The 26,442-nt window shown below is 36.4% G+C and overlaps 2 protein-coding genes across 7 annotated transcripts in view; one reads left to right on the top strand and one right to left on the bottom strand.

Moving 5' to 3' along the window:
- LOC138184671 (mucin-2) overlaps positions 1-2,401 on the bottom strand; it is a 330,669-nt gene extending 328,268 nt beyond the window's left edge. For 3 of the 5 annotated variants that reach the window (XM_069122809.1, XM_069122808.1, XM_069122807.1), the window contains exon 1: positions 870-2,401. The gene's annotated coding sequence lies outside the window, so the exon portion shown is untranslated. The remainder of the gene's footprint in view (positions 1-869) is intronic. The other 2 variants (XM_069122805.1, XM_069122806.1) reach the window with 2 other exon arrangements.
- A 20,019-nt stretch (positions 2,402-22,420) lies between these two features.
- Positions 22,421-26,243, top strand: LOC138184806 (poly(ADP-ribose) glycohydrolase). 2 transcript variants are annotated; one of them, XM_069123113.1, is made up of 11 exons: positions 22,447-22,837; positions 22,926-23,035; positions 23,184-23,344; positions 23,416-23,532; positions 23,613-23,771; positions 23,851-24,104; positions 24,259-24,359; positions 24,439-24,598; positions 24,669-24,987; positions 25,074-25,308; positions 25,390-26,243. In XM_069123113.1, the coding sequence occupies exons 2-11, from the start codon at positions 22,936-22,938 to the stop codon at positions 26,115-26,117; spliced, it is 2,334 nt and encodes a 777-aa protein (XP_068979214.1). In that variant the 5' UTR covers positions 22,447-22,837; positions 22,926-22,935; the 3' UTR covers positions 26,118-26,243. The 2 variants fall into 2 exon arrangements, with proteins under 2 accessions (XP_068979215.1, XP_068979214.1); XM_069123114.1 differs by lacking the exon at positions 22,926-23,035 and having other exon boundaries at positions 22,421-22,539.
- The last annotated feature ends 199 nt before the right edge of the window (positions 26,244-26,442 follow it).

Raw genomic sequence — 26,442 nt, 5'->3', positions numbered from 1 at the left:
GCGTAATAAGATTAAAAAGTTAAATTCAGAGGAGGATAATGGAATTTCGCTTTGTTACCATTTTAGTGTACGTTTTGTGTTTTTTCTTAACAGCTTGGATATACATGTACCTATTGAGAAAGCGAAGAATAATAATAACACGGATGAGCACAAGGGCATCGTTGATCAGAGTCGAGGAAAAAGAAAAGATCGATGTTCTCCGGAACGATGTCCAGCCAAAAACTCGAGGAAAATCTGTTTGCAAACAGCCTCTGAACAGAACTCACGAGAGAAAAGTCATCGCCGTGGAATTTATAACAGTCGCCAAATATCCGAGACCTGTGATAACTGCCAAGATTCGCAATGAAGCCAATTTACCTATATCTAACTAACAACCGATTCCGTAATTATTATCCAAGACACTGTATCGTACCTTGTACAGAGTTAACGACGATTTCGAACGTCGCTGTTTTCGAGACATCGCGTCGCGTCAGTTTCGAATCGACCGAGCATCGATGCAGAATGAACGTAACCAAGACGTGTCGATTCTAACTTCAGGCGCGTCGATGTTTTTTAAAGGTTCGTAGAGAATATCACAGCGAAACACGAACGCGTTCGCGATTTCGTCGATGACGCAATTCCCCGAAGGTTCTTTCTATCCGGTTACGTTCTTTGAAATTCTCTTACGTCTATCAATCTTCGAAATTTTCGCATAAAAGTGAATTGTAATAAAGTAAATAAACGGTCGAGAATAATGAGGGGAAGGTAACGAGGTAACAAAATGGTCGTTGATCGAAGGACAGATAGCACTCGCGACATTGACAACAGACTGAGACTCGTATCGATCGTAATCACGAAAGTAACGTTTAAGACAATATTTTAGTACTTACATAAATTGTGAGCCGCAATGTTGCGCTCCGTCGGCAGATCGCAGAGTAGTGTATAATATATCCAATAATCCACAATAGCGTAGTACTGCACTGATAAAACTTTCACTTTTTTCTTTTCTTTTTTCTTTGCTTGCCGAATATAATCGGCTTTTTCTTTGAAATCACTGATTTAAATCACACTTAGAACAGTCGCACCACTCGGAGGTTTGAACAAACACACCTCTCACGAAACACCACAAAACAATACGAAATTGAATCAATGAAGAGTATTCGATGCAGAAGGTGCTAGTTGAATAGCACCGTTTTTCGATGCTGTGTGTACATATGTAGCCGGGCTGGTTTACGTATCCGTACGAAGAAAACACCTTACTGTAAAAGCACGAACGTTTAGTTTCGATCACACTGTTAAGATAGTTGTTGAATGGGAACTGGCTTGTTCACGGAACAGGCGCGCGCTTTGCTCCGTGAACTTGGTCGAATCCAATGCGATATCGACACGTATCGAACCGACTCGGTAGCTGTAATACAATCGAATTAAACTGCTGCGTCGAAAGCGCGAAAATCGGAGTGAATTACACGGCGATCACGATCGGAGTATGTATCTCGGACGAAAGACGGGAAAGCAATGCGGCACGAAATCCACACACAGAGCCACTGGTAACGAGACGAAAATGACCGATCGGCCGATCCGATGGAACACGAGCACACACGAGAACGCAGCGTACTACCGATGATCGAAGATTCTCGCTTGCAACCGACAAACGAGAAGGACAGAAACCGAAGACGGATTACATATAGAGCGCACGCGCGCGTTCTAACGCGCTTTCGTTACGTAAAAGAAGTGCGCGTTGGTTAAACGTCACCACATCGGGATGGTACACACTCCGCGGGTTCGCGTAAAAGGTGTAGAGAGAGAAGTGGTCGGAGAACCGGGTATATTTTACCGCGGTGACGCGAAAGGCACCGTGTGCTAACCTACTTCTCCTTCCGTTGACTGAAACTCTTCGCACCAACAACGTTGACGACGACAACGGCAATGGGAACGACACAACAACGACGGAAAACCACACGAGCGGCACGGTACACGCGGCGACTCGTTGTCTCTCCTCTTCTCCGCACGCGCGGTCCCTCGCTTCTTCGACTTTGCTGTTTGTGTCACCACGACACCGCGAAACCAGAAAACAAACAACTGCCGTCGAGGACGCGTCTTGTTTGCAGGAAAGCTCGACTCTTTTTCACTGGGCGGAACTCGTTGTCGTTGCGGGGGAAAAGGGGGACATAGAGGGAGAACGAGGAACACACATACACAGTGGCGCGCGCGCGCGCGTGCCCACGGGAGGGAATGAGAGAAAAAGAGAAGGAGAAAGAGAGAAAGAGAGAGACAGCGCGGCAGAACGACACAATCCGACTACGACGGAGGTCCGACTCGAACTGAGCGCCGAGCGGCTGATCGAGGCCGACGTCGGCCGACTCGACCGAACCGAGGCGCTCGCCGATAGCGCGCTCTGCTCCGCTCTTTCCCTCCCTCCTACATGAACACTAACCCTCCCTCCCCGACCATCACCCCCCGTCATAGCTTCGCAGCCGCCACCCTCTTGCCTCTTGCTCTTCCCTCTCTCAAACTCACGGCCCACCTTCCTCCTCGCGCTCTCCTCTCTGTAGTCCTCGAGCTTCGACTCGCGTTCCCGCTCTTTCCCCTCTCTCAAACAACCTCGACGTCGTGCCTCATCGTTCCCTCCAACCGCGTCTCACCAAAGTTTCCGACACACCGGTAACTTATCGGAATTTACTCGTTACTCCGAATTCGTGAGCGACCGCGTGCGCCGCGATAATACCGCGCGCGAAAATACCGATAGACGCCAATAGCATGCTCCGATTGATTTTAAGAAATCACTTGTTTCTTACATCGTCTACTCCCTCTCGGATAATAGGTAATTAAACATCAGTTTCGATTCTCTAGACGTAATCGATCGTGCTGCATTACGATTAATCAGTTCTCGACCGAATGAAAATCTTGTTGTCGCGCGTGTATTGTTTATTCGTTGAAATAGGATAAAAGGATCTCCTTTGGTGCACTAATATCGTTTTGAAGTGCCAGTTTGGACGAGTAATATCCTTTTGGAAGTAGAACATAGCCAGCTTAGCTTCTCTTGTTCCAAAATCATAAATGTGCAGATTTTCACTTTTTTCAGTAAAGAATCTGTCAGAATGTCTTCTGCTTCTGTTCTTACAAAATTAAAACAATAAACGTGACACAACAAACGTGATTGCCGATTGTGTTTTAAGCTTCGTTCGCCAGTTCGAAAATTATCTGATCACTTTTTTGTTCAATTCTGAGTTTCTATAATCCATCGAATCCCACGATTTGCAATGTTGACAGTGACACGCACGACACTATATAGTGCTTACCATCTAAAACTACGTATTATCAACCAATATGAGATACAACGTCGATAATTGACTGGCATATAGTTGTTAGTTAAGCAATTACTACAAGAAGTTTAGTGAATAGTTAACGGAATGTTTAACGCTTACCAAGAAAATTGTTCAGTGAATGCGTAAAGACATTTGCCCAGGAATACTAATCGCGCACCGATTACACGCTCATGTCACTTGTTTACCTCGGAACGATACGATAAATGATACAAGACCGAGATAGGTTAACTACACGGCTTTATTATGAGACATATGTAACAGCGAAGAGAAGAAAAGTGACTAAAGATGCCGACATAAGGTTAGTATGTGTCGGCATTGTTGTGAGACACGCTTATTACTGTATTAATATAACATAAATTAACCATCCGAGAAGTAATTACAGAAATACATAGGCACAAAAACATGGCGCCATTGCTTACACGCTAGTGTGCTCCAAATTGTTGTAATTAGTTAGAATCTATCTAAAAAATAAAGAAGAAAGTGCAGCAGCCTGTAATAGTCGATGTTTTTATTTTTAACGATTTCTAGTTATAAACGAATCTTTCACTAATATCATTATCAGTTTACATTTCAATTTTTCCCTTGCAAATGTCAAATGATAAAACATAAACAACATGATTTTCGAAATATGTTACAAAATAATCCGTACTCGAACGTGTAAATCTTCGTATGTAAAATATCATGAACATTGTGAAATATAAAAATTGTCTAATGGAGAAACATTGGAAAGTTTCCAAAAAAAGAGATCATTACTTTACTGTGAATTCTAGTTACCTCTGGAAACTATCCAGAGGATGTATAACGTTAGCTTCCTGTGTTATATCGTCAAAAATCTCTCTTTTTAGAAAGGGCCAACAAAATTAGCATCATTTTATTTCTTCATTCAGTGTACCTACAAGCTGTTCGAATATACACAATAACGAGCAATTCAAAATATTAGCGCATTCATATTTTATTTTTGCAATAAAAAAAGATCTTCACACGAAGCTACAGTTACCAAATACAATGTGAAATTCTTTGAATTACATCGAATTAAAATCTACATACGATCTTTTTTCCTGCTATCCACGAAATCCGAAGCACGACAATCTGTACGTACACGAAACCTTACGTACGATTTAACTAGAGGCATTGAGTAACCTTTGTACATGTCTAGTCGCGACTTACGCCAATGTCCAACAAGTTGTCGACATCGAGCTCGGTAAACAGAGCCGCCAATAGAGACTGCACGACATTAATCACTCGGATCGTTTGTCGTCAGTGTCGCGTCATCTTCGATCCCATAGGAAGACGTTAGCGTCGATTTTGAGGAACGCCTGTCTAAAGACGCGTGAATGATTTGGCACTTCTCCAAAATGCAAATTTCACGCGAAGATTATCGGCGGAAGCGTGGACACGCGTTCGTATCCCTTGTAGCATCGCTTAAAGATGAGTCATTTAGTTAAAGAGAAACACTTAAGAGTGCGTCTTCGTTCTGCAGCCGCGAGTAAAGCGGGAAAGCGACGCAAACACCAAGCGTTTGATTAAGCGATAAATAATGAGATGAATAAAAGAAAATAAAAAAAAGAGAGAAGCGTCATGAGAAGCAGTAATTTGGTGTAACTTGTCATCCAAACGGTTACATCTTTGTTTTTATTATAACAAGCTACATCTTTATCGTATCACGCTCGTTTAATCGATAGTAAAATTGTTGAAACATTACGTGCGATCTATCGGAGCGTTGAACTTGGCGAAGTTGCAAAGTTATCGACAACTCTGAACAGGCCGGCGATCAACCGAAGCCAATTACGGTGTTCGGCGATGTAGCAACGTAAATAACCGACGTACGTGGAATAAGGCGCAAAAGCGAAAGAAAAGACGGAGAAAGAGCGAACAGAGAATACGAAATCTAGGTCACGACCCAAATCATTCTCCTCCGGCCTCAGTTTGAATCTTTCGCAATGCATGAAAGTGCCCAAAGCGTTTCGAAAGCCCCACCGAATACACGTTGTTTCGCCGTGAACTTTTCTCGTTTTCTCCAATTGAATCTCGAGCAAGGCTCGAATAAAACCACCGTGTACTAGACATGCATTAGATATATTCCTTGTTGGAGCTTAACTGTAGATATTTCATGTACCGGACGGAATGTTCTTCATATTCTCGCAACACCGCGTAACGCTTCTTACGTTCGCAATTTCGCTGTCTACTGCTACTTTCTAACTACTTTATTCTATCAACACATTGTAGATCTACTATCTTATGCAAAAGCTAACACGTGCCCACGATCTATCTTTAGTTGCGAGGGTTTCTTCAATAATAAATAAAAAGCTAATCTTATAAATTATAACGTCTTAACGTCATATGTTACCTACGAGCATAATTGTGATAACGCTTGTAATTGCAAATGTTTATGCAAATCGAAATTTTTATGAATACAATTTAAAAAACACAACATAAATGCAGATTTGTTACGTCATCTAAATATTATAACGATTACTTTATTTTGGATATTTCGTACATTCTTGTGTATTATGAGAATTCGATACATTTCTGCACATTTAGATTCCTCATAGATAATTGTATAACGATTCATAGTCTATGTAATGTATATAAACGCGTAAACTAATACTCCGAAATCCCACGGTAGCAGCTAAACGTTAATAATGACTATCCAATACCATAGGCAATGTTGTAACGACAATTTACAAAATTTTATACTTTAAACTGTTGTGTTGTTCGTGCTTGTCAATATTTAATATGTAACGCTATATTCTAGTCGAAGAATTTATATTATAAAATTATAAGAAGAATTAAATATATAGTTATAAGACTACAAAAATTCATCGAAGCAAATGATTAGCCGAGTTCCTATCGTGTTACAGCTTTGATCAGGAATATTCCTGAACGGGACGTATCGAAGCGGAAACACGTGTCCCCGGGTGTTTTTCGAACGAGGCCAGAGGAAATTTCTGCCGACAGCCTTGAAAGTGCACTTGATTCGTGAGCGCGTGCCTCGTAAACGCACAAGGCAACACGCGAGAAAGCTCTGGGTGCTGATGGCGCGTGTTCAGAGACGTTTCGTCAGTCGTTCGACTCGGTCGGTGCGCTCTTTCGATTTCTCGACGTCAGCCACGTCCATACGCAAACGCATATACGTAGCCAGCAACGATCCACGCGGCCACGCGTGCACACGCTAGCCCGTGTATTAGACGATTGCAACGTTGCCTGGCGTGCAACGGGTGCACCGGCGTACCGTGCGCGTTGTTGCCAAGCCATCGGATCAACCGGCATTCCCATAGAACCATGCGAGTGCGCGCTCTCAGCCTTCGAACTTCGCGACTATGCGGACCACCGGGCGAAACTCTCAACGATTCGCGTTTCGAATTTTCTCCTCTTGGTTATGTATAATACATTGCTCGGTTCTTTTTATCCGTCATACGTTCGCAATTTAATCAGATTACATTCCATTCGACTTCAGATTACACTGCAGATAGATTCTCGGAAGCACCATCGTGTTGTAGAAATAGTATCGAGCGCGATACGATGATACGTTAAGTTTTTGCGCAGTGTTAACGCACAAGCGTGTGATTTAATTACACGGTAATTGCATCAAAATATAATGTAAAGATGAAAGTTATGTTTAGTGATCGATAATAATCGACAGAGCAACGACGAAAGGAATTGTACGCGCAAATGGATATATTGTACAATATAGTATAGTGATGATGCGTGAGAATAATGGCCGAATGCCAGTACGAGTCCACCGTCGAGGACCACGATTGTGCCAGTCGACCGTGCTAAATATACGTATAACTGTAATAACTTTCTAACGGTGTATTCCGATTTGTTTCTTTCGCTCGGCTATTCTTCTCCACGCCGCATTTTGTACTCCATTTCGTGGTGAAATTTTTTTGAATTCGCACGAACACGTCCTACAGCACCGAAAGACCATCCGCGTAATAGGTTGTAAATGACGTCAAGATTAAATGGAAGATATTCGTACTGAGAGCAATAAAAAGACTGCTTTCGTCAAATAATCACCAGACGATCTTAATACGATAAATTCAGCAGAATTGTTTCATGACTTATAACATTGGTGGATTGCAGATAGAAATACTGTCTACGAGTATAAATTATAAAAATTTTCGGAATACCTTATCGCGTCGTTTCTTTCAAAGGAAGTTTTATGGGTAATAAAACGACGTTGTGGGTCTCGAAACAACTTCAAGGACCAAGCAAGGGTAGGTCAGTACGTTGGGTAAGAGGAAACGCATGCACTCTCCCATCTTTCTGAACACGTCATACGATCTTAATTACATAGCCAAGCTTGCAAACAGCATAGATATACGTTTACTTTGAACCTGAGAACAATATAAATAATCAGTTTTACTGTACTTTGTATATTACGATCCATATTTGCATACAATTTGTAATCACATGCTTGTAGAAAATATGGAATTATTGGTTTTAAATTTCTTAAATAATATACATTCTTATTTTATTTAATAGAAAATATACAGAAGTATCGTCGTTATAAAATGTGAAAATATGTCGCGACATATCTGACAAGTTGATGACCAAATCCTAGAATAGTCAAGCGAACTCTTCCTGATAACTTATCGCGACTCATGTACGTATAAGTGTTTGTTTACTTTTTGAACGAATGGCACGGCATTGAAGAAATTATCGCCAGTTATTTCGGGTCGTGCTAACCTTTGGGTGACCTCGATTTATGCATCAACAACTATCAAAGTAGTTGCAAAACTTCTGTTTTTACGAAAATATATGTAAATATAGCATAAAACATAAAATAAATAATATAAAGACGTTAAAACAACTATTTACGTAACATTAATTATAAACTTTACTATATACAATGCAAACCTAACAAAGTCAAACATAAAGAAAAGACGAAAAAAAGGTATTATGATGTACATCAATATTTTATAAATATTTCAAATTTGTGAAACTGAATAAAAAAAACGCCAGATCTGTAGAACTAGATAAAGAATCCCGAATCGATAAACTTTAAATTTGTAGGAAAGGCAACCTGGGAGCACAGCATGCTCGTAAAAGTACCTAGATCCCAGATCTGTGAGACCCGGTAAAAATATCTTGAATATCCTTCTGATGTCCTTGTACAATTTTTTTATTGCAAGAATTGTCTTCTCTTGTCCTGTATTTATTAATTCCTTTTTTGGTGCTATTGTGTTACCATTTTTATTGCTGGAGTTCCATTTTTAATATTGTTTTTTTATTATTACGACTTCTTTATAACATTCACGCTTTCGATAGCTTTGCATTCATTTTTTTTTTTTTTTATTACTATGACTCGGTCTTATAATATCCTTGCGCCGTGTTTTCTCCTATTAAAATAATTTTTTCAGTATTCGTGCACTGCTATTTATTAATGAGATCCTTTTTTTCTTGAAAAGCTGGATACTCTCGTTCTAAACCGTCTTTATTTCCATAGTAGTATCGTTTCCTTGAATATGTAAATTTTTTCAAGTCCTAACTTCAACAGAGACGTACCACACGTATTGCAGAAGAGAAAATCCTTGTAATAATAAATTACTCTCCATCACGGATTGTGGATGGGCAATGTCTATTAGATAGAAACGAACGTGGAATCCCACAGTAGTCAGGTCGTCTAAGAGGAACGATTTTAGAGAAAGTGACCAGCAATGACTATAAGGGTAGAATATCGCCTATGCCAAGTAATAGATCATAGATTTAATTTAGTATATATGTATAGGACACGAGCTTCGACACTAGATCATTCTGTGATGCAGAAATTAAGAATGTGGAAATAAATTTGAACATCTGTGAAAAATATCCTGATAATCACCCATTATTATTTTCTGTGAATCCTCGGAAGTGATACTTAATCTGAAATAGCACGTGATCACGTGAATTCAATTATCCTTTAATAAGGTATACAACCCATTTACTGTACTTGTATCCTTATCGATATCAGATGCTGAGCCCCACGCATTAACGGTGTAGATTAATTTATGCAGATGTTCCATCACCTGATCTGCCTAATGTTATGAAGATAATTAACAAATTACCAGTTATATACTTTATAGTAATTAAAAAATCGATCAAGAGTCAAAAGTCTGGTAAAATAAAGGTTTGAAATTCCAATTAGAAGCAGAACCTCGATCTCTTTCCTATTTGGATATTCTTTTTTATACTAATAAAATATTGCAAGTAACTTCAGATATTGCATCAAGCAGTATCACCCCTTATTTGATCCACTAGGGTCTTGCTATAACGTAGAGACTACTAGATTCAAGACGAATATTTGCTGAGATTTTATACTATGCATAATAAATCACAAGAAGTGTTGTCGAGTGATGAAAATCCAAGTGTAGTATTTCAAGAGGAAGGTGTTGCACCACAAGAACACGGAAACTGAAACTGAAACTAGTGGGGGAGAGAAAGAGATTGTAGCACGGCGTCAACTGCGACTCGAGCGAGTCTTAGTCAAGGCAGGTCAAGTCACGTCTAAACCTGACACTCTGATCGCGATTGCAATCCGGGGAGGAGGTCAGATTGAGTCGTGGAGGCCGTATACGTGGCCTTGAACCACGTGCACGGCCGTGACTTTATAGAAATAGAAAATATGGATTGCACCGGTATTTCTGACTGTTTTCTGGCACACTCGCCTTCCCATGCGCCACATCTCTATTTTCCACGCGCTCTCGCTTCAACGATACCTGTTTTGATGAAAGAACCACTAATGTAAGTTGAATACCAAAGGTCTCAAACGTAAGGCCTAGAAGGCGTACATATGAACATTTAAATACGTATGTATAGAAGTTTATTAAATACAAAAGATGAAATCGGATCGGTAAAAGAAAGAGAACTTGGAAATGATGGTAATTTTAATTGGATTTCATTCTTCGAATTTTGAACGCTATTTCAAATTTCGAATGGAGTTTTACGTGATTCGCGCAAAAATAAAAGTGCAAATGCGCTTTACTCTCTACAGCTAAGCCGAATGAAAAATGCTCAAGGTCCCAAGCATGTAAATATGTCTGAATATCCAAAGTTGAAAGGAATCAAGACTGCGAAATGTTTTCTTCCATTATTATCATTCGGTAAACTCGTTGCTACCATTGTGAAGAGCTTCCTGATAAAAGAAAATGTTTCTTGCACGAGTCGTGTTTCTATTATGTGCCAATAGCTGTTACGTGTATATCTTGTGTATATCTTACGTGTACATACATCACGTGTACGTACAATGTACACACGTTATTGTATGTTTGTCTCGTAACCAAGGCAAAAAGACGGAAAGCTAGTCGCTTCGATGACTGACAAGTTTGCAACTAGTCTTAGTACTTAGTATAAGTAAGAGTATGTATTTATATTAATGAATTCTCGAATCATTTCGTCAGCAAGATAAAAATTAAAAAGTTCGATTATTAGGTTAATATGTTTATCTCTTTAAAGCAAAATGATGTTGTAAATCTAAACTGAATGATTTGTCAGCATGCTCAAACCGATGATCATCATTAACATTTAACACGACGTGTAAATGAGCCCTGTTATTTATGTAAAATGCTTAGAGGAATCTCGTGTTCACGAGCTACCGAAGGAAAAAGGTATACGAGAGGGTGAAGAAAAAAGACGACGTCGAGAAAAGTAAAAGAACCAATGGGAAAGAGAAGGAGAGCCAGTGGGCACGAGACAGAAACGGGTTATAGATATCCAGGTCAAACGGCCGCCAACGTGAGCGAGTATTTCTTTCACGTTTACTTATCAATTGTCTGATAGTCTATGCACAATGAATCTAAACTCGTATGAACAGTTACGTACCGTGAATAACGATTTTTAAATTTCTCACGAAACATTGTAACGCTACAGCAATCGATCGGAAAAAAGAGGAATGGTCGATCGAAAGCAAGAAGGCAAAAACAGAAGTGTAAAGGTGGTTTACCATTGTGCGCGCGTATGTGCATACGTTGTAGTTAGGTATGTGTATATAGAATAATGGCGATAGACGAGTAACGAACAATCACGTAAACTCGATAGGAAACAAATATATCGTTTTACTGCTTTATAGATTTTCGAACAGCACCCATGCGATGTATCGGTGTTTATTATTTGCCCTCGTAATTTTACGAGTGTTTCCTTCGTTCCACCGTCGTTACAACTCTCTAGTTTATCGTAATCATTTCACCCGTTCATAACAGACATATTTATGCTGCAATTAACTCTCGTTAGCGGAAAGCCCATCAAGTACATGACTATGCCGGTATATCAGCCACACTACACCGCGGGCTGATTTCGTTATACCGTTGCAACGTGCTGCCGCAATCCTCTGCGCGGAATTAACAATGCAACCCTTCCACGGTTGCCGCCTCAATGACCTACACTTAAGCGCCTTATTATTATTATTACCTAAGAGTAATTATCCAATAAAGCGTGCTGATAGATTTTTATAAAATCGTTTCGCGTTGGAAAGTTACGCTTTGCGCCCGTGTAACAGCCGAGAAACTTGGCTACGAGTTTTCAACATTGTTGTCCATTAACGATCCCTCCGTAAACAATAATTACAAGCAGTTTCTCGTTACCACTTTCGTCTTTCCTTGGAAAAGAAAAAAAAATAAGTCGCTAGTTAAGTAATTACAGGAAGTTGTAGCGTGTAAGAACTTTAACAGAAGCGACAGGATACGGACAACAATCATTCGTTTGAAAGGACTCAAACTCTCGGAAAAATAAACAGACCGTCATATTCTTGCGTTCACGGCTCTTTATCGTTTTCCGAGACGCTCAGCAGGGTACTTAACCTAGAACTACTTTTGTAGTTGTCGAATCAAAGGACCTTTAGAACGTTCCCGTGAAAATTAATCAACGACTTTCATCGCGCTGGTTATCTTTACCTTATCGTGAGCAAGTTACGTTAACTATCATATCATTAAGAGCGTCATCTTTCCCGAGGAATCTGAGATATCAACTCTTCGTTAATCAACGTTGCGATAAATTATCCGACGCTTCATGGGAAATGCGCGATTTTATTATGCCGTTAGCGGAAATATTTTCACGCATGATTTCAAATTAATCCTATTCTGACACGACACCTGACAGATCCGACAATTTCTCACTAACCAGCTCACCGATAACCGAACATAACGACCAACATCCAGTTTGATTAACGAAGATGATTTTACGCGCGAAAATGTGCAAAGTTGAAAAGTAAGAGTCATATGGGAGAAAATAAAAAAGACACGGGAATAAAAGTAGAGAAAAGAAAGAACAAGCGTGTGCTTAGCATTGACTAACCCCATTTGGTAGCGAAGCGAGAGAAATCCATTCCAAGGCGCGGAACATTACCCAAACCATCGGCCAGGGCCCTGAAACCCAGCCATGGTTGCCATGGTGACCGCGTCCATCCCCCTCTTCGTACTTGCCTCGTACAACCCTCCGTAGCCCATTTTCCACCCCTTGCTCTGCCGACGCCCACACTACCGCCATCAGCAGCAGCACCACCACCACCACCAGCACTGCCACCCGCCACCAATGTCCATCCCCTACCTTCGTGTTTGCCTTCCCTTCCTTCTTCTACGATCTTTTTCATTTTTCATCCTTCCATGTCCTTGCGATATCATTCGACAACGTTCGTTCTATATCAATTTACGGTATCGATTACCGTACTATCGATTATTTGTTCTACCTTGTGATTTACAACGATCTCGTAAGTGTTGCAAGTTACAGGTATGTTTACAAGCTTCCTGTAACTCTGTGATTTAACTGTTTTCTATCGATTGTTGCCCGTCAGCTTGTACAAATTTTTTCATCAATTCTTGAGATATATCAAGGCGCGTTTGAAATGGTTTCTGCAATATGTTTCGTTATTTTTGGAGGAAATTACAAGTGTACGATATTTTACGTTCTGTTATTTAAAAACGAAAAACGAAACGCATCCCAGCCCGATCACGCAATTCCCCTCTACCTCCTAGATTAGAATTTTCAGGAGATCTCCTTGTTAGACTCCGCAAACTTTGCATCCGCCGCAAGTAAGACCGAACTAACCAGGCCAGTTAATAAGAAGTTAACTAGAGGAAACAAAAAGAGGGAGAAGGATGTGAGCAAGAAAGTTTACACGGAACTTTCGACGCATAATTACGGACACAACGGCAACGAACGAAATTTAATTCCAGAATTGGGAAGCGAATTTGTAATTGGAGCGCTGATTACCCTGGCCATTTTCTTCCAGCTACAGTTCCAGACGATCACATTCTTGCATGTACCTACAATTGTCTGACAATCCTTTCCAATCTACCTTTCTCTTTCAACGATTCAAAGAAGAGCAAATTCAATACATTACAATTTTCGATCATTGTGTGTTCCTTTTTTTTCATTTCTTTAGATGAACTTATCATTTTCCACATCAAACCAAAAAATCCCATATACTGCAGCAGCTTACTTTCAACGTGCAAAGATCCGAATAAAAAGAAGGGAAAATGATACGTAAGAACAACCCCGTTTCATTATCAGTACAATTCCGCAGAACAGAGAAACGCGTTTTTTCGCCGAGAATTAAGCGTGAAACACTGGCTGCCGCTCGGGCTACTTTCTTCGCTGTAATTTCAAGGTTGTCTGCCGTGTAATAGCATAGATAAAGCTCTTTCTTTTGTCTGGCGGTATGTCGAGGTCCGCAAGCGTAAACGTAGCAGACGTAGTCCGTTTAGTCGGAGACGTCGTCGAATTAGTTTTCAGGTAGACTGGGACAAGATTCTAACGGTACCACGGCTCGATCGCGGGGCAGGATAGGATGGAATGGCATGGAGTTACAAGGCGGCGCGGGCGGTTCAGTGACCGACCGACCGACCGATCGACTACTCGCTATACTACGTCGTCGTCGGGAGAAAGAGCAAAGCGAAAAAGGGAAACGAGAAATGCAGAAGGGTTCCCTGGGTACTTTGTTTCAGAAGTGGTACTCGTCTCGCTACTTGCGGTCTCGTAACTCGATTCTTAAGCGGATATCATTTGCACCGGGACGATGACGCGTCGATGACAAAGAAGAGGAACGCCATAACTATCATAGATTAACGTCGACAAACTCCATCGCATCGACCAGCAACCGCTCCTGACACGTGACAAGCTTTCACGGTTCTTTATTCGAAACACTGTTTCTTTTCCGATGGTAAAGAAATACCAAGATTATTCGTTCTCTTCAGAGGTACTGATGTATGTATGCTATGCGTTTGGTTCTTTTTTTATTAGATGACACATATTATCGTGATTAAATATTCTCAAATGTATGAGATCATTTCATTCGAATAACTAATCTTAACGCCCAGTGGTCACACGTATTATATGTACTGAGATAGAAACATAAATACACATATGTTTAGGTACGCGGTATAGATCAGCAATTCTAGTATTAAAAAATATTTACATAGACATGTATGAAAACACGAATACAATCTATACCATTGATCGTTCGAATATCGTTCATCCGAATGATCATATACACATGTCGAAATATAATCTAACAGAACTGATTGACATCAATGGAAGTATCGCAACAATGATAGAATACATTCCAATTACGTAAATGGGTGAAGAGAACGTATCGTTCACGTGGAAGTCTAAAAACCTCAGAAGATTTTCTAATGGAGCTGTAGGCTATCGAGATTGCGACGAGCGATTGCATACGGTTCCGTTGTTTCGCCGCAACTGTTCATACAATTTTCGAAAGCACGCAAAAGTTTTATCCGACTATACAAACGTTGGCGCCATCCCCCCCCTCTCTCTTTCTCTCTCTCTCTCTCTCTCTCTCTCTCTCTCTCTTACATCAGCCGATTCACCTACGCGTGCACACCGAACTAATGCTGGCCCCTTGCTCAGCTGAATAAATTACACAATTTCCCATCTTGTTTCCACTTCTCCTATCGCCTGTCTGTTCTTCGCCCCTATCCCCACTTCTCCCAGTGTTTCCTCCTTCTGGGGTATTGTATTTCGCTCTCTGGAGGAATCCACCAGACAAATAGAAACGATAGACGTACCCAGTTCACTCGCGCCATCATCCAAACGAACTTTCTTCGCTATCGTCCAAACACGCGTAACACCAAACATGCAAATACGATCTGGTCAAAGAGGAACGTCGTTTTGAGCGACTCTATAACTTTGAGTTATATAGTTAACATCCTGAGTATTTCTGTTAGTGTTAAAGATTCGACAAACCTTTCTTAGTTAAAATGTCCTATGCAGCACTTTTCCATAGATACATATATTGCGATATTTATAGTTATCCTTGCCTTGTCATCGCGTTTTACCAAAATAACGGAGATAGGTTAGGTTATTTTACTTCCGAGCTCTTACGTTCTAGCGAAATGGTCGACGATAAAGTTACAGTGGCAAATATATTTTTTAATTAAACGATATTTCCTGGCTAAGGTCGATTATCGTCTTTTACGTACATGGTTTCTTTTATTTTAGCAGTTAATCCAACCCTCCTTCGTTACTCAACTGGTTCCTCTCTGAAAAGGAAACATGTCTCATCGCAGGCACAGTACATACACGCTATCTTAACACACCTACTTAAAGAGCGCAAAGGAAGGTCAGTCTATTTATAGAGCACAACCTGGGATCATCGGGCTCTCGACCATCGAGAGTTCTATCGTTGTCTTACATAATGGAATATTGCGCCGGTTTGTTAAGGACGCGATTATTGTCTGTCTAAGACTATCCGACGAATCCTTGCAGATGTCTATACTATAACTACTTTCAAATAAACGAACAACTATTCTTAGAATCAGGCTTTTAATCCTGCCTCTTGTTTTGAAGGAGGTAAAAGAATCATCAAAACCTATCGTTAAAAGTTCTAGACAACCGGAAATAAAATTTATGTTACATAAGAGATACAGCAATTATTTCTTAACAATTCAATGATTTTGTGTAACCTTTTAACTCGTCATCTTACAGTATCAAGTTATATTTGTGACACGAATAAAGGTAAGTTACATTAGTAATATTACAATTTATGGAATTGATCAGCATAGGTTCCGAAGTACGCAAAATTAGAAATAAAAAATTTATATTACAAAAAAAAGTGATGTTAGGTAAACAACGTAGAGAGAGAAAGTAGAATTTACAGTGAAATTGGCGTAAAAAGGTGTCGCTGGTACTTGCATTCGCGACTTTATCGTGAACGCGAGAAAGAAAACAGCTATGAGAAGCTGTCAGTAGAGGGAACGAGAAGCTGGTAGATAGAGTGTAAATCGAAAGAAGTGGGGGGATAGCGAGAATGCTGCAAGCACGCTAGTAACTTCGGTCGGTCGTGAAAGTGCCGTAAGTCACGTTTTAACGAGCGCCCGATTTATACCGTCGCCGTTCCACTGACCTCGCAACGTCGACATTGTCGCACGCGCCGATACCGAACACACGCTTTCCAGTACGAAAATCTGCGAAATCGACGCGTACGCCATGCGAAAATAAACGTCGTCGATCATTTTGGATCGATATCAAAGTGCGTCGCTGCCGTTTGTTATTTCGCGACCGTTGTGAATGGTGCTTGTTTTATTCATTTTCATTTACTGTTCCCATCGTTCTACGCTACATATATACACTGTGAAGCAAACGTAAAAAATTTTTAATTTCGTGATCTATAACTAAAATAATTGAATCACAGAATATTGTTTGAGAAATGTTTTGTGGATATATTATAATATGCGTCATATGAAATATTTTTCATTAACATTGTAATGAAACATAACTAGCATATTTACCTATGTTGATAAAGCTTGAACCAAATCTGAAAATTAGAAAGTTATTTTAAAATTAGAAAATCTGAAAAATATAAAAGCTACAAAATATTTGATGCAAGTATAGGTATATATATTCAGTGGGGGACCATCTTTCGTGAGACACTGTATGTGTAGCTACTAATTTCTCTTTCTGTATTATATGCACGTGACACGAAGTGCGTTTTAACTGAAAATTAATTTGTCTATTAACCTATCTTTAAGATGGATCGCCGTTTTTCTTATGGTTATGCCTCATCCATATTCCGGAGAACCTCAAGCATACTTTGTTCCCACCATCAGTAAACGCACGTGTTCGCGTAGATATGCAAATCGATATTGTCCGCGTCGCTATGTAGCATCTAATTGTCTGTCATAAGCATATAATCATGTTCTTCATACAGGTTTCTATGCATGTTTTAACCTGCTCGTGTACGTGTAATGAACGTATGTTCGTTCGTGAGTGTTAGACATATCTGTTATGACTACGTTTACTAATCACACGTTATATTGGTATCTCTGAATAATGATAAGGATTTTTGGATGTACGAGCAGTCACTTGCCCCGGTGATCTGTACTATACGTTTCTATACATAATCGAAATGTGTAACCGATCCTTTTATGGCTAATATAATATATGTATTAGGTTGGTGCATACAATTTGAGATGTCGTATACAATTTTAAACACGCACAGTGCCATTGAGACATCATATTGTCATCATCATATAATTGTATATATTTTATCAACGATTATTTTGTTTTATTACTCAAGATTTATAAGAACTATGCTTTCCAAAATTAAAAGATTCGAATGATGCAACAGTATCTTTATTTGCAGCTTCGTTTATAATAATTTATACGTTAGAAAATTGCTTAAATGAAATAACGGAAGCCGTTAATTTTTATGATATCTTTACTATACTTAAATCCGTACGAGAAAACTACATTAACATTTTGTTTATTCGTAATAAGATTTTGATATCATTGTCGTCTTCCTAACATTTAATACACGTAACTTATAACAATTCTTTTTTTTTTCTTAATGTAGTTAATAATCGAAGATAAGACAAATGTTACAAATAATATCGGCCCATCAAATTTAAATTTTGGAGAGACGATATTTCAAGTGCATCTACTTAATATATATATATATATATATATATGTCGGGATAGCGTTATATATATTATAATATATAATATATATATTTATTATATATATATATGTATATACACGTTCAAAAGTATCGGTAAATTTTATTCAAACAATGAAACGAAATAAAATAAGGAAAATGCAGTATATAATAATTATATTTTTGTTAGCGTGAATATATCATTCAATCATTTTGAATTATCAATGTATTTTGCGATAGCAATAGGAAACGAACGTTTTCGAACAGATTAATATAATCTAGTCTAAATCCGCACGTGCCACAGCTAGTGGCAAGGCTTTGTACCATAGATATAATGTGCGATCCGTATCTATACCTGTGTAACCGTGTTTGCACGTATCTACATAAATCCACATGTGTTACTCCAGACGTTGAATCGCATTTCACGTGTACGAGGTGACAGCCTTCGCAGCAATAACAAGGTAACAAATTTTTAATGAACGTGTTCTACGCATTATTCGCAAGTACGTGCATTACTTTCGTGTGAACGTCAGTAAAGTGACGTGTGAATAACATAAATAACATTTGGATGAGCGATAAATCAAAGCTATACTGAACAGCGTACTGAACAAATGAAACTTCCATTATCTTTTTTTCGTTAATTAATAGTTTCGGATATTTTAAGAGGCTTCTTTTTTTGTTGGAAAAAGAATATATATATATATATATATATATATATATATATGTACGTACACTCAAATATCACAGATAATATTACACGCAATTTATCTCTGTGTCAAAAGATTGTATTAGAAAAGGCGATGTAAGAGACGTTTCCGATAAAAAAAAGTAATAAAATACTGTTGCTAAATCACATATATTTATGTATATATAAAAGCAATATATTACTATTTTTTAGCGATTTTAACAATACATTATATGACGTTAAACTGCAGTAAAAGAGAGCAGTGAAACAAGAAATAGTAATTTTAATTTTCAAGTGTACTAATAACTAGGTTACTGGAGCAAGAAAGTTGGAGTACGATGAGAAATAAAAAGAAAGTTCTATATAAGGACACGCTAATATAGTGCTTTAAAAATATTCTTATCATAATTTTTATTTCAGAGCATCGCACAAATTTAGATGTCTAAATAATCTGCTGTTTTTCTTTTTCGTATATACTGCAACTATTTAAAAAATGTAACTGACTCAAATTTAGATGGTTACTTTCTAAAAATGTCGATTACACGCTTGTCCGAAATTTTTATATGTTCATTCAACAAATATCGAATATAAATTTATTTTGAACAATTGATAATGTATATTATACTTATATCAAATTTTTACATCGCAGTGCCATCTGTTAACGCGTACATTGACTTAGAAAATCGAATATTACCGTGTAATCAGCATCATTGACTAATACAGTCAGAATGCTCTTTTCAATAGATGGCGCGTTCACTGTTTTATCGACGAATCGAAAGAAAGAGATACACGCAACGAGGAATAGAATTCCTAACCATGATGCATATCACGATACCACGATCATATAAAGATACTAGACCTGACATCTTACGGGACTTCGTGTTACATGTTCCGAAATATCCACCCTCCTTTTACGCAAAAATACATATGTATGTAGTACGTACATGCTAACTTTAAACAAATTCCTTTTTTGATGTGTGTTTGCTGATTCCTTCAAAATCTTGAATACTTTCGATATACTGTCTTGAAATACATTGCGTGCTTTTACCTTTTGTATGGATTTCTGAAATGAACTTGAATTTAAATTAATTTAAACAAAATTAAAAACTATTTTATTGGCTCTGCCTATCAGAAACCTGAAGGCTTCCCTATAAGTCTTGATGATACAAAAATTTAGAGATCTATTTATCCCGAACAATAATACAAACAGACTATAAATCTTTTATTCTATCTTTTCTTCTTCGCAGTACTAATTTACTAAATTCAGATATAAAATCAAAAATTCTCAATATAAATCGTGAAGAGTGCTTCATGCAATATTTACAAAAGTAATTATATACAGAATGAACTATTAAAAATAAAGAAAGTAAAAAAGAATTAGAAAACTGTCGAAAGCAAAGGTAGGATATTTTAGCTAGGTATAAATATTAATCTACAGACTCATATTTCAATATTCATAACACTAATAATGAGACATCCAGTGCAACGATATAGGAAACTGCTCGTGTTACCTGCACAAGATAATCCAGGAATATGGTTCCACAGGTTAGTGGAAGAAAATTGAGCATGATACAGGCGCAACACTACTTCAGAAAACGCGATTATTCATCAACGTAACTTTACCTAAAAAACTAATTAAAACAATCGCGATGGAAGTTCGCAACACTAATTGTTAAAACAAATTTAATAAAAATTGCTATCTATATAGGAACAAAAAGCTACTTCCAATATTATAATATTACAAATTGCAATACTGTAAAATTAATGAAAAAGCTAACTTTAGATGTTAATAAACAAGATGAAATCTAATATACATGTATTATTCTTTAAGAAATTCTATTAATTCATAGGTTGCTAAAGACAGTAGCGTACAAGTAGCGAAGACAACAGAACAGTAAAAAAGTACCACGTAATTAAAATCAGATATTTCAAAAGAAGATATATTTTAATGCCACGCTTTCCAACAGTACAATCACATTCCGCGCCAAAATTTCACCTAGCTAACTCCTGATTGGCTAGAGCGGAACAACTGATTTATCATTGCCACGCGCAAAATTAACATACTGTGTGTCAAGAAATTTGTTTTGATCAACAACCTACATACATGGTATGTTTATATGTTATCAACATGTTATAATTAAGTGTACATAATTAAGTGGATATAATGTTCTTCTTTTATTAAATGATATAATACAAGTAATTAAAATAATATTTTACAGTAATTTTATATTAGAAACTGAAACACGTTTGAGCGGATGTATGAGATTTATACCTCCAGCTTCGCTTACAGGAAACATACATTTTATTTCACGAGTGTAATAAGTATAATAATCTTAAGAAAAATAAAAAAAAGCAGCTGCATTTTAAAAATGCTTACTAAAAAATTTTAACTGCAATTTATTATGAAATAAATTGTATTTAATATTTGCGTGAATTTATTTCATCTTAACAACCTCTCCCATTTTTCTACGAAAAGGCCACCACTGACACTGGGTCAATATTCCCAAACTTCAAAAATTTTTATCTGATTCTCTGTTCGGCCATCTTCGAATGATGCACGCGCACCATTATGTGTCTGTAAAATAAAGTATATGTAAAGACCTTGCAGATTTGAAAAGTTGAACAGACGCGGGCAGTTAAATATGACTAATACAAGTATTCACACAAAATTCAAGTCGTGAATGCTTTAAACTTCATCAATTCAAAGTTATCGGCTTTGAGATTAAAACTATCATTTTCATACCAAAAAATACTGCCCCATTGTTATTATAATATTTTATTGTGACATTTCTATTATGACAAACCGAAAATATAATCGACAAGGTGCGTTTATCGATTGTTACGTCACTCAGCGACAATGTTCATTTTCAAATCTTCAACACAAGTTTGAAAACTTTTCACATAAACTATCTAATTCTTTCTAATAAATTATATGTTGTGTAATAATAAAAAATAAATGAGAAGGTAAATTATTTTATTTCTCAAAATAAGTTATTTATAATTTGTAATTTCATAGTCAGTGATTCGATGTCTTGTAAAATGCTACATCCATTTTTAACATTTTTGACAATTAAGTTGAATATAATTCCTATATTCGCCGTAGCAAATCACTGAGGGCGTAAGATATACTAATCTCTGATCTCTTTCAATGTCGGTATTTCAGAACGTGACACACGAAGTGCCATATAATTGTCAAGTCTATCCTGTATTTAGTCAATGATTTTAGTATAAGTTGGATGTTTTAATTGGTTTAACATTATATTTATCTATATCTTTTATTTGTATTAATTAGTACAAAAATATAAGAAATGTATTCTGTACATAACTATATAAAAACTTATATGTAGCTACTTGCTACATATAACAAGCAACTCTACAATATAATGGAATTATATACACAATGTACGATCTACTTTAACAAATTCTCTACCAGTATATATAATTTCTAATAAAAGTAACAATTAACATTTTGTGTTTCACATAAGCGATTTTTTTGATCATTTAATTTCAGAATATTTGAGGTAAATATTTTTCCCCTATTAGATGTATTTCCCCTAAATGGATCGATTCATTCGAACGATTCATACCATAACACTTTATGTTTCATGCAATTTAAGTACTTACGAAATATTATGTATTGTTTTATAAAGGTGTAAAGAACATTCAGATGTGAAGTGCAAATGTAACTTTTAATATAACATATATATATACATAGAAACATTAGTTGATATTAATATATATAATTTTCTGTTTGTGTACCGTTATGTCTAATTTTCCCGCAATACGTTTATCAACACGAAGAATTGTGGCGCCAAAGCAATATATGCGTAACATCGGTTTTAATGATCGTACATTCTTGGAACGAAATTTTAAAGAATTACCGAACAATTTGTCAGTATTGTGATAATTTATTGCCACTTCAAGATTACTTTATTTTCGAGACGCGTTATGTAGCTTCTAAACATCGTCATTTTATTTTTGTACGTAAGAACTTTATTTCATCTCATTTCACTGTATTGTTTATTGTTATTTTCCACCATTACTATATATTATTTGTAATTCTCTCAGTTCAAGAATTATGTCGGATCCTGGATTCTCGTTTGACGAAGAAACGCTATCTCCGGATATCTTCAATGATATAGATAACGTGACAAATAACCCTGTAAATTCTGATGATTGTAAGATATTAATTGAACACATTTAATTTTGAAGATTTGATGTTCGGGAAAATTAAAACTACGTGTATACTATTTATATTATATGTACATACAATATTTTGTATATTTTTTTTAAATTGGTTATTCAATTGCATTTCATTTCATAAAGCAAGCTCAATGTCTATTGATGTTAATGGACCAGAACCTTTGGATGATGTACCTGAATGGAAAGGTGTGAGCATGGATGAGATACGTAAAGGTCTAGGTGTATATGATAGCCAGGAGTTACCACCTATTTGCCCTTCTCCATCTCATATCGTATTAATATCGGTATGGGTTAAATTGAATAAATATTTTTCATTAATGCATATGAATTTTAACTTAAAAATTATTTAAAATAGTTGCCATTACCGGCACGTGGAACACCAAAACCATATCCTACTCATCAAGTAGAAAAATGGTGTCAAGATTATGTTAGGATGCCGCATTCAAAACGTAGTGTGTATCCAATAGATGAGGCAAGTGAGAGATGACAACAAGTAAAACCTAGTATTATTTTCTACTCTGCAATTTCTAAATGATATAATTATTATTACAGAATGGATCTCGACGTTGTCGAAACAGATGGGAAGTAATACAGGAATCATTACTTCAAAGTTTTGTTTCGACTCATCAGTTAGAAAATGCAATACTTTCTTATAATCACACATATGCACAGCGTTGGGATTTTACTGCACTGCATCACTTTTTTTCTGAGGTAAAATCTTAAATTTTATATACCTTTTTCACAATGTACTCTTTATATATTCTCATTATACAATAATTTCATATTAAAGGTACTTGATGAAGATGAAACAAATAATTTCTTTGAAACTTTGATGCCAAAGATGGTTCAGCTTGCTTTGCAACTTCCTGTTTTGGTAACTGGTTCAGTGCCTCTTTTGAAACGTCACACTAATGGCACAATCAGTCTTAGCCAGTTACAAATAGCCTCTTTATTAGCTAATGCATTTTTCTGTACATTTCCAAGACGTAACTCAACTAATCCGCAATCTGAATATGGAAGATATCCATACATCAATTTCAATAGGTATTTTGTTATATGATTATAACTTTTAATAGGATTAAAGTAGATCATACTATACAAATGTAATTAACCAAACAGTAGTACTAGCAGAACTAGTTATACGTATATAATTTAATAGTTATATACACTTAATATATTAATATATACATTTACATAGGTTGTTTTCAGCATATAAAGAGGAAAAATGGAATAAGTGTGAATCTGTAATGGAGAAGATGAAATGTATATTTCATTATTTTCGGAGAGTAACATCTAAAGGTGGATACGTTACGATTTATTTAATGAAGTATTAGTAAAGAATCAATACATTATTTATTATAATTTTTCCATAGAGCAGCCCCAGAAGGTGTGGTAACAATACAACGGCGTTATATTCCAAAATCTGATTGCCCAAAATGGGATGAACAAGTACAGAAACTATTACCCTTACATACTACAAGTAAAGGAACGATAGAAGCAGAAGGAACTGGATTTTTGCAAGTGGATTTTGCGAATAGGTACCTTATATTTTTGTAGTCAATATTAAACTAAAGCGATATTTGTTATAAAAATTGAAAACTCTTCTAGATATGTAGGTGGTGGAGTTCTTGGTTTAGGATGTGTACAAGAAGAGATAAGATTTGTAATTTGTCCTGAATTGATGGTAACAATGCTTGTTACAGAAGAATTAGATGATACTGAAGCATTAATTGTCAGTGGTATTGAAAGATATAGTAAATACAAAGGTTATAGTAACAGCTTTAAATGGATGGGAGACTATGTTGATGAAACACCTAAAGATAGCAGTGGAAGACGATTAACATCTATTGTTGCAATCGATGCCCTGTATTTTACGCACTCAGAAGCGCAATTTAACATAAATAATATAATAAGAGAACTTAATAAGGTTAAAAGTCGATGTCTATATTTATGTTAGATAGTTGATTCTTAATTGATTAATTGTATAAAATTTAGCAATATTATTTTTTATAGGCATATGTTGGATTTGTCGGTTGTGAAGGTAGTAAAAACAACCTGCCACCTATTGCAACCGGGAATTGGGGATGCGGTGCATTTCGTGGAAATCCAAAATTGAAAGTTTTATTGCAGTTAATGGCAGCAGCTGTAGCAGGTCGATCAATGGTTTACTTTACCTTTGGAGACACAAATTTACGAGATGACATTGCTGAAATCTACATGCATTTTGTAAAACATGAAACAAATATAGGTATTGGGCTACATTAGAATATTTTTTAGTTATTTAAAATGTATAGAATTATTTAAAAAATGTTATATTATATATTTTTAGCTCACATTTTTTCATTATTGGTGCAGTATCAAGAATTTGCTTCAACAAGAAATTCAGATTTCTATCGTTTTTTATATAATCGAAGTAAAATAAAACCAATTACTCAACATTTCAGTAAAAATATTCACACAAAAATTTCTACAACAAAAGAAGTTTTTAGAAAAAGTAAATGCGTTAATAACGGAGAAAAGAGATTATTTCATTTGGATGTTAAGAAGTATCCGCAAATAGAAGAAGAAAAAATACAAGATTGGTTAACAAATGTTGATGAAGATGGTATAGATAAAAAGAAAACAGAGATTTTAAAGGAAGAATATGTAGATGTTAAAAGAACTGTAGAAAAAGAACAGATTCAGGCTAAAGATAATATAAAAAAAAAAGAAGGGCAAATTCACGATAGAGATAGTACAGAGAAAAAAAAGAAATCATCTTTATGGAAACTTTTAGAAGATACGGCGCAAGCTAAAACAATTCAAGAACATCGATTATCTGGTTTGGAATTATTAGATTCAAAGCAAGAGCTTATTTCACAATATTTAGATAATGGTTGCAGTAAATCGACTAAAGATGAAAGTCGTCAGTCAATACCGATATCTACAGACTCGCATAATATACAGGAATCAACTCAAACTTTAAGAGAAATCTCTGTACCTTCACATAAACACGAATCGCCAACCAAGAAAGTTGGACAAAGAAAAATTTCAGACTTTTTCCAATCAACAAGTTAAAGATCTTTAAATATATAAATTAAGGTGATCTGTTAAACAATTACATTTTCACACAAGACTTTCTAAATAGACATACATACTTTGTATATAATGTAATAACGAAAATAAATAAAAAACTAATTAATTTTGCAAGCATTGTCTTTTTATTATTACTGTATCATTTCATTAATAATTAACCTACATATGTAAACGCCATCAGATGTAAATATATAACATTACATATCTTTTCTGCGATTAATTTTTTATTAAAATTAATATAATATAAAGTAAACGACAATAATATTTTATTATATATGAACATAAGGAGGTAACACAGATTCAAAAA

Source organism: Bombus flavifrons, chromosome 11, assembly GCF_040668555.2.
Source record: "Bombus flavifrons isolate JBK064 chromosome 11, iyBomFlav1_principal, whole genome shotgun sequence".
NCBI lineage: Eukaryota > Metazoa > Arthropoda > Insecta > Hymenoptera > Apidae > Bombus > Bombus flavifrons.
Note: the sequence above shows the minus strand (reverse complement) of the source record. Positions and strands in the feature narration are given on the sequence as shown.